This window comes from Aulostomus chinensis, chromosome 8 (assembly GCF_037954235.1).
Source record: "Aulostomus chinensis isolate RoL2024-O1b breed Wild chromosome 8, RoL_Achi_v1.0, whole genome shotgun sequence".
Classification (NCBI taxonomy): Eukaryota; Metazoa; Chordata; class Actinopteri; order Syngnathiformes; family Aulostomidae; genus Aulostomus; species Aulostomus chinensis.
In genome coordinates, this window is record NC_141327.1 from 15,464,738 (window position 1) to 15,473,290 (window position 8,553).

General features: G+C 41.3%; 2 protein-coding genes across 7 annotated transcripts; one reads left to right on the plus strand and one right to left on the minus strand.

Annotated features, from left to right (window-relative positions):
- Nucleotides 1-262: 262 nt before the first annotated feature.
- pld6 (phospholipase D family, member 6) lies at nucleotides 263-5,471 on the minus strand. Of its 6 annotated transcripts, none has more exons than XM_086211211.1 (4): nucleotides 5,363-5,471; nucleotides 3,461-3,638; nucleotides 2,794-3,023; nucleotides 263-1,031 (listed from the first exon to the last, which is right to left on the minus strand). In XM_086211211.1, the coding sequence occupies exons 2-4, from the start codon at nucleotides 3,634-3,636 to the stop codon at nucleotides 766-768; spliced, it is 672 nt and encodes a 223-aa protein (XP_086067337.1). In that variant the 5' UTR covers nucleotides 3,637-3,638; nucleotides 5,363-5,471; the 3' UTR covers nucleotides 263-765. The 6 variants fall into 6 exon arrangements, with proteins under 6 accessions (XP_086067337.1, XP_086067338.1, XP_086067334.1 ...); XM_086211212.1 differs by lacking the exon at nucleotides 5,363-5,471 and adding an exon at nucleotides 4,702-4,760; XM_086211208.1 differs by lacking the exon at nucleotides 5,363-5,471 and adding an exon at nucleotides 4,510-4,671.
- On the plus strand, nucleotides 4,880-7,995 carry LOC147257348 (transcription elongation factor 1 homolog). Its single transcript, XM_086211214.1, has 4 exons — nucleotides 4,880-5,028; nucleotides 5,365-5,503; nucleotides 5,592-5,662; nucleotides 6,957-7,995. Exons 2-4 carry the CDS (start codon nucleotides 5,388-5,390, stop codon nucleotides 7,019-7,021), a joined length of 252 nt encoding a protein of 83 aa, XP_086067340.1. The 5' UTR covers nucleotides 4,880-5,028; nucleotides 5,365-5,387; the 3' UTR covers nucleotides 7,022-7,995.
- The last annotated feature ends 558 nt before the right edge of the window (nucleotides 7,996-8,553 follow it).

An 8,553-nucleotide genomic window follows, 5' to 3' on the forward strand; every position in this document is an offset into this window, starting at 1 on the left:
ATGTTAAAACACCACAGTCAGACAAACCAGCTCCTTATCAGCCGAGCATCAGCGAGACTGGCTGGGAATCACGCACCCGGACGTATTAATCAAGTCCAAACCAGATCAGTTCTTCCTGTGCTGGAGAACCTCAAAGGACTGGATTGTTAAACATTGGATAATACCAGTGAGGATTTGTGTGGGGAGGAATTTCTGTGTATCGGCAGACGCAGGAGATTCAAGTCAGAGCAGGAGCAGAGCTGCGGGCAATGATGCAACAGGCCTGCTAGACCAGGATTGTGAAGTGTGGATTTTATTGGTGCTGAGACCCAGTAAAACACTCCAAACAATACACTCGTTACAGCCGGTGTAATACACATGAACTGTGTATTGATCTCTTCCACAAAAAAAAAACAAACCAAAAGCAATTTTAATGATATCAACCAGTGACATTGTATGACATGTAAACTTAGAAGCTCACATCAGATAAAACCATGCATTTTCCCATCATGGCACAAAGGAATTCTCTTTAGAACAGGGCCAAACAAATGTTCTGGTGGTTTTTTTTTTCAGCAGTACCACCAATAGAACCAAGCATCTGTCTTGTACCCAGTGAAACAAAAAAACGCAGGAACTCTTAACTCGTCCTGGTAGATCACTTGAACGCGTCCTGTAAAATCAGACCAAACTTTAAAACTACTATAAAACTTAACAGTGAAATCTTCACTAGAATCTGACACTCCTTCTACCTGAGAGGTTCATTTATTAGTCCTCCTTCATGGCTAATTAGTTCTGGGTCCTTGTGGAAATGTCAACAGGTTTTTGGTCGCTCAAGGGATGGTAGCAATCAGGGTCATAGCGTACCCATAACTTTTGGAACTCCTTGGCGAAGGGTCGGACCAGTTTCGGTTCGTCGGTGATGAGGACGTTCTCCATGTTGCACTGCACTGCTGTCAGGGTCCAGTTGAGGGAACCGGTGAGGAGCAGCCGGTCGTCTACTACTGCAAACTTGTGGTGCATGATGGAGCTGATGCCGCAGCGTACGTTGATCCCTGCAGGGGAGCAGGAGATTAAAGGAGGAGAGGAAATTCTTCTTTGCTATTTGTGTGTGAATGGAGATGAGAAACTGGAACGTCTATATGATGTCACTGGGTGCCTCAGCAATACCAGATTTTGTAGGCCATCCTGGAAGTTAGCGTTACTTTTGGTTCCTTCAACCAGAAGCCAATGGGAATTTGGATTATTGGCAAAAATTAAGATTTTTGGTGAACGAACAAACAAACTATTATAAGACTCCCATGTTTTGTTAAAGATGATAAGATAAAAGCTGATTTATGAAGCATAAATGCAACTGCTACACCACAAAAGGTAAAGTCAAACGCGGGACTTCGAAATCTGTTGCAATGATGACATGAAGATATTGTTGATACAACACACAGTACGAAGAGTTGATTCTCTCTTGTGACAAAGTGGCTCTCATGAGGTGTGCTATCAACCGACGCCCCCCCCACACACACACACACAGGACACTTTGCCTGATGAAATCTGCCGTTCTGGTTGCCAATTTCTTACTTACTTAATTCTAAAGAAGTGATGTATTAAATGCAGAGGACTGAGGCAGCAGGAATCAGACACGTGACACAAAAACTCTTTTAAAGCTTTCAGAGTACAATTACGCTGACTAATGGTGGAAGGCTTGTCGAGGCAACCTCAGTCCCCCCAGACAGCTCCTATCATCCCTCTATTCACCAGTGAGGAACCCAGAGAGTCTTCCTGACAATGACAGTCAAGAGAACAGTCAGAGAACACTGAGTGAGAACCTTTTATTGAGCAGCATCTGAGTCATCCTTCCAGTATCTCCAAAAAAAAAAAAATGTCCGTGTATTATCCCAAAAAGGTTGCTGTGACTTTTTTCTTTTTTATAAAAAAGGTGTTTTCTGGCTTGTTATGTCGAGGAACTTCTCATGAGAGGACCTCCTTCCTGTTGCGGTTCCTGAGAACTATGAACCGTCATGGGCTTTTTTTTTCTGTTTCTGCATGGGCACCACCAGGAACACGAACTTGGATGAAATTTGGTGGAAATGTACGTAAACACTGAAAGGACCAAGTGATTGACTTTTGGAGGTGATCAGATCAAATTCTGAACTTATAACAATAATAATAATAATAATAATAATAATGATAATCTTTATTTGTAATATAACACCTTCCAAACAAAAAAAACCTGCAGCTCAAAATGCATCACAACAAAGAGAGAAGAACAGTTAAATGAATGAATGAATTTGAAAACTGTATTGTGAGGAAAATACAAACAGAGTGAAAACCATAAGCCGGAGATTCAAATAAAATTACGATTAAAAAAAATTGAAAATAAAAAGAGTAAATTACAAACACCATAGGGTCTTCGCCTGAAGTACCTTCTGGCTCAGGCCCTAAAAAAACATCTTGAAGACCCTGGCTGGATGGGTTTAGTCAGATGAATTTTCATGGGCGTTGAAGAGCTGAACAAGTTGCTTTTTTTTTTTTTTTAAACCGTGTACTGGATTAATGATCGTCTGTTTTTGGTGGTTGGAAGAAAATGCAAGAACAGATTTCGATGACACTCCATCCACATAACCTCCGAGGTGGAGTGTTTTGGACTGTTACACCGTGTCTACTCAGAAGTACCAGCTGCCAGGTGGTACTTAGTACTATGACGGTTGCTTCCTGCAGTATGTACACAATCCTACAACTGTGATAAAGACCCTCAAGCTAGAAAATGCCTGATGTGGCCCTGGGTTGCTAAACCATTATACAGCAGGACACTATGCTCACCTGCCTTGCGGAGGACTCCAATCTGGGAGCCACTGATGGCAGCATAGTCCTTGTCAGTGATGACCCTGATGGTGACTCTCCTTCTATGAAGTGCTACTACGGCTCTGCTCAGGTCCATGTTGGAAAAGGCAAAAATACATATATCCAGGGAGGAGGACGCAGACAGGATGCAGCGGAGAAAATGAGAGAAGGACGTCTCCACACCATGAGGCAGTGAGCAGGAGCAGGAGCTGGAGGAGCAGAGAACCAGTGTGCAGGTTACTGGATCTGTATGACCTTACGTGAGGTGGGACGACTGTCCTGGATATCCACGTCTCACGCAGGCTGTCCAGGAGGCCAAAACACACTTGGTAATATTAAAATGACAGCTGGGCAATATGGCCGATGTGTGATACTGATGAGTCACACCAGTGGGATGACTCTCCTCTTCCACGGAACATACAAACATCTCAATTAAAACAATCTTGTTTATAATCATCAGCGTTTCTACAAGAGCAATTTATCATTTATTTTCATAGACTGACTGATGGCAAACTCGAATGATGAATCTAATGACTGATAATTTACATCAGTTGACATCAGCACAACAACCATGACAATAATAGGGAAAACGTCACATTAGTAGGGTCTTTCGAAATCCAATCAATAGTTTTGACGCTTCACTTACTGAGGTGACGTGGGACTGAAGATGTGCTGCACGCAGACCACGTCGGATGGGAAGAACAGGACCTCATTACGAGTTCCAGACCCCAGGCGACGCAGAAGCCAGCAGAGCAACTCCACACTGACAGAGATGGCCGCCACCCCCAGGCCCACCGCCTTCACGGCCCACCTCACTGACATCTCTCACGGAACAAAACCAGAACATACAATAACTTGAAATACAAACCATAAACACACTATTTCAACTAAGTTTCAATAATATTTCCTTAAACGAACGAGGAGGAGTTAGGAGCATTTTGGCCCACAGACCACCATCAAGTGTAAGTCTGGGCCACCCTGCTTTTATGAATAACAATCCGCTTTTCTACAAGTATTTCCTGCTTTCTGCATCTCAGGAGTGAAGATTGGCTCCTTTTTCAGTACAGTTGTAGTCTGTACTACTCTCTGGAAGTATTTCAATATATTTACAGACGTCAACATCAAATCTCAAAGCAGAGTGTCTTAATTACATCAGACAAAGTAAATGTATGCAATTATTCACAGGGAATGAAGTCTGATTTCCAGCATGAAGACTTAGTGGTGGAAGTACACAGTTCTTTTACTAGAGTAAAAGTACAGTAGAAATACCCAAATAGAATACTACTTTGGTAAAAGTGAAAGTTTCCATTCTAAATTCTACTTAAATTCAAAGTAGGGAAGTATTTGATTTGAAGTTGACTTAATTATTAAAAGAAAACATGCAAATTTTACATATTTGCATATTCCAGTGCTTGGGAGCGTTTGATCATTAAACCACAGACCTCAGAAGGTCATGTTAAAGTCATACGTGTTCCAGGTGTGTACTTTTGAAGTTAGTGGGCTTCAGATTTGATAAAACATCTTCATCAGGTTTTACCTGTAATTTTCTATGCAAAGTTTTCCCCTTATATGTAACTGATAGCATCAGATAACTGAAATGGAGTAAAAACTACAATATATGATACATGTAGTATATTAATCAGAATCAGTAAAAGTATTGAGTCCTCTAAAATAGAAACAGTGAAGTGCAGATACCAGCACTGCTGCCAATCAAGTTGAAGCATCTAATAGAGACGGTCATTTCTCAATGTTGTGTTTGAAAGCATGCAGGTTATGAAACTAGCAGCTTTCTTAATTGTAACAGTTTCACGACGACACTTCAAAACTTTCAAAACCTTGTGAAATAAATCGAACGTCTAGTTCGCGCCGATATCTTGAGATACAAACCCGCTAATCTTACTTTGCTAATCGGACAATGAGTTAAACGTCTTTTCCAAGGTGCTGCGGATTGTTTTTGTTCTTGCACCTTCATCAGATTTGAAGCAGAAATGCTAAATGGTCCAGAGGTGAGTTAGCTTCTGACGCCACCACGCGGGAATAGGCTGTCCGACGCTCTTTCGTCACTGCCAATCAAAGTGACTGACGTGTCCAAAAGCCAATTACTGGCCGAGTAAGGCATAGTTTCCTCCAATCATTTAACAGGAAGAGCTGCCGGTACCGGGTCTTGTTGAAGCCGTTTCCTTATTAGCGCAACGTGTATATCTTCAACCAAAGGTAAACTAGTTTAAACTTCTATCAGAGTACAAATACAAGTTACTATGGGTTTTATAGCCATGGCTGCTTGAGCCCCGATTGTTTTTGTTGTGTTACAAGAGCTCGTTTAACACGCTAGTTTGTCGTGAAGCGATTAACGACGTACAGGAGATCAACAACAAACATTAGCAGCTAACATTAGCCTACTGCTAACTCACCAAAATGCTGGAGCCGCTACCGCTAAAGTTGTGTTCTTGCTTAGAGTTTTCATGCATTTTCTGTTTGCTTATATTTACCCATTGCATACATTACTTTTTAAATTAAATTGCCTGTGTGTTATTTCCTTTTTACTCACAGACGTTTGACAGATTTTGTGCGATATGGGTCGCCGCAAATCCAAACGAAAGCCCCCTCCTAAAAAGAAGATGACGGGTGATTTGGAAACTCAGTTCACCTGCCCATTCTGCAACCACGAGAAGTCATGTGATGTTAAAATGTAATTCAACAGTATCCATACGGTTGCATGACTGTGTGTAAGCCGTTATTGTCGTTGTCAACATGTTATCTGGCCTATTTGTCAACAGGGAGAGAAGCAGGAATACTGGGATCATATCATGTACTGTCTGCTTGGAGGAGTTCCAGACCCCTATTACCTGTATCCTTCTTCCTGCTTATAGTTTAGCATCAGCTGGCTCCTGCAGCTGCAGAGCAAAAAAAATATGCACGAAAATCAAGAGAGAAAATTGGTAACATTTATTTTTTTTCTGACTGAAGGTGACTCTGCCATTGTTAAGTGGCATCGTAGAGAGTGAATCTGCATACTTTGGCAACAGTCACTCATCAGCTCTCGCCAGTAATCATTCGCATTAACACACTAATGTCCACTCGCTCACTTATGCTGCAGAATGCCAGCAGAGTGGATTTTAATCAGTTTTAGTTTTGCATGTTTAATGTGCCTGGATCTTAGTTTAGTCCTCTCTAGGTTGAAGGTCCTAGTAAATGGGCGCTTTTGTAAAACCGCAAATCTTGTTGCCCTTGTCACCAAATGGAGTTTGCACATCTGCCTTGGAAATAAGATTGTGTGGTAACAGCCGCTGATATAATAACTCTGGCATGTTTTCAGAGGTGGTCTTTAACCTCCATTGGCTACCAAAGAGCCGCAGTCTTTCTCTTGTATGATGACATTTAACCCCCTCCCTCGGAGGTTGTGAAAGGACAGCAGGTGTTTTCAGTTTCTGGAGTTGATTCGGTTTCTTATTCAAGGTCCTTGACACAAAGTAATGTTTTCGTTTTGGAAATTGAAATACAGCTCAGGTAAATCTCAGGAAGGTCACAAAAGGCTATCCTTGAAGAGACTATCCACCGCCTGCTACCCATCGTCATGTGATCAAGATAAGCTATTCCTGTATTAGTCCCAAATCGGGGAAATTCCTAATTCGCACAATAACTTCAGAAACTCCATGACACCTGAAGACTGTAAGATATTGTAGAAAGCCCGGGGCGAGAAAACGCAAACAAGCACGTATACCTAAAGTTGATTCTGTCAGAACTCATAGGTTACCATGCCAACTACAACTCCCCAGAGGCTTTGGCAGCTGCTCATTGTCAAAGATTTGTGGGACATGTTAGCATTTGATGCCTACAATATAATTTTGTACTGAATTGACATGTGGTGCTACAATGTTTATATACTTGGCATTTCTGAAACACACGCTTTGTTTTCAATCGCTGGTGGAGCCGTAGGTCAGAGAGGGAGGGAGACTTACTAAAAACAGTCATTGATCTGGTGATATATTATGTATGGATTCAGAATGTGATTACCTCTGGGGATTATTGATCCCCCACCCCCCTAATAGCAAGGCAAACTTTGCAGTCACATTTCTTCTCAATCAACTCTTCATCTTCTTCTTTTTTTTTTCAATTTTTAACCTTAATCTGCCACGCTTCAGATCTGTCAGAGCCTGTCGACGTGTACAGCGACTGGATAGACGCCTGTGAATCAGCCAATCAGTAGCCCCCGTGGACCTGGAGGATGATGATGTGGCCGCTGAGCCATCTTGAGCTCATCAGTAGCGTGAGGACATTTATGAAGCAGTGGCTTTAACAGCCGTGTCACTTCCAGTATGAGGTTTCACCTACCACCTCTAGCTTAGTCTCTTTAGGTTGGTGATGTAAAGCTGTTCATTGCAGTGGACGTCTCTAAGCACAGTGGGAAGAATTCTCTTCTCATTTCCTTTTTTTTCCCCTTCTTCTTAGATAATGTAGATGCAAGAAATTTAATTTGAAGTCCCTGTTGTTGTTTTTTGATTTTACTTTTAGCTGATATTTTTAGTTGAATAATGTAATTTTTGTTTTATACAAGGACTTTAGTGTAAGAAAATTCTATCATGTCATTGATAAATGTGAAATCATTAAAAACTAAAATCTCTTTGGCTGGAATGAAGAGAAGGTGTGTGTGTGTGTGTGTGTGTGTGTGTGTGTGTAGGTCTATTTTCACACACTCACACAAGGACATCTTCCAGGTGGTGCCTCTGCCAGACTTAGTGATACTTTACCCAGAAAGAGTATTTTGCCGTTCAGGTAGTCACACAAAAGTTTGCAGAGCTCATGATGACATTTTTTTTTTTTTCACCACCGCATTGCTTCTTGGCCGAAAGAGCCAGATGTGGATATTTAGCTTGAAGCTAAAGACACCCAACAGCCATCAAAAACATAACAGTCCAAAAGATGCCTGTTTATAAATTAGCATGGTCTTCATTCAATCGTGTGCTCGGAAGTAAACACTTGGATTTTACCTAAAAATAAGTAATACTATTTGCGCAACTCTACACTGTGTGTGAGTACTTTAAATGCAAAATACATTTTCTGAGCAAAGAATTGCTATTAACCTGTGAATAAACTGAGTGTTACTACAGCTCAGCCGACTGTGGCTACGTTTACATGGACAGCAATATTCAGACTTTTGACTTAAATAAAGCAATATTTCGATTTATTGTGTTCATGTGAGTTCATTATAGAACATTCCAGTCATATTCCACAACTAATGACCCTACGTTTTACGCTGCTTTGTGGAGTTCAGATTCAGATAACTTTATTTATCCCCGAGGGGCAATTAAAGATCAGAGTTTGACCTGAAACCATTGGCCATCTTCAATGTTTACCTGCTACTGCAGAAAACTGAGCTCAGAGGCCAGTTTGTAACACTTGCTGGAAGCTGCATCCTCGTCATAATCAAGATGCTACAGAAACTCTTCGGGGACACTCAGTTTGATTAAGCTGTAGACTTCTGTCACGCACTTCATCAACGCGGCTAAGACTGGAGTAGTCAACCTGTCTTCATCTGATTGTTGCTCACTTTGACATTATTCACATTAAGGTTGTTAGAAAATGCTGTTAACGTGGCAGCCTATTCTGACTCTTCACTGACTCTAATGTAAATATTTCCATCTATGTCAATGTAGCCATTGATGCTGTTATGGGTCCTTTTATAGTAGCTATGTTGAAGTGTCACTGCAGGGTCAACAGATATAATGAATAAATGGAAAA

What these genes read in the sequence shown, in the direction of transcription:
- pld6 (XM_086211208.1), bottom strand. Translation starts at nt 4,555, where the DNA reads ATGACCGTCTCTATTAGATGCTTCAACTTGATTGGCAGCAGTGCTG. An exon ending in CTTGATTGGCAGCAGTGCTG is followed by an intron (nt 3,639 to 4,509) that starts GTATCTGCACTT and finishes TTGTTCCGTGAG; the next exon opens with AGATGTCAGTGAGGTGGGCC. An exon ending in TGGAGTCCTCCGCAAGGCAG is followed by an intron (nt 1,032 to 2,793) that starts GTGAGCATAGTG and finishes GCTCCCCTGCAG; the next exon opens with GGATCAACGTACGCTGCGGC.
- LOC147257348 (XM_086211214.1), top strand. Translation starts at nt 5,388, where the DNA reads ATGGGTCGCCGCAAATCCAAACGAAAGCCCCCTCCTAAAAAGAAGATG. An exon ending in AAGTCATGTGATGTTAAAAT is followed by an intron (nt 5,504 to 5,591) that starts GTAATTCAACAG and finishes ATTTGTCAACAG; the next exon opens with GGAGAGAAGCAGGAATACTG. An exon ending in GTTCCAGACCCCTATTACCT is followed by an intron (nt 5,663 to 6,956) that starts GTATCCTTCTTC and finishes GCCACGCTTCAG; the next exon opens with ATCTGTCAGAGCCTGTCGAC.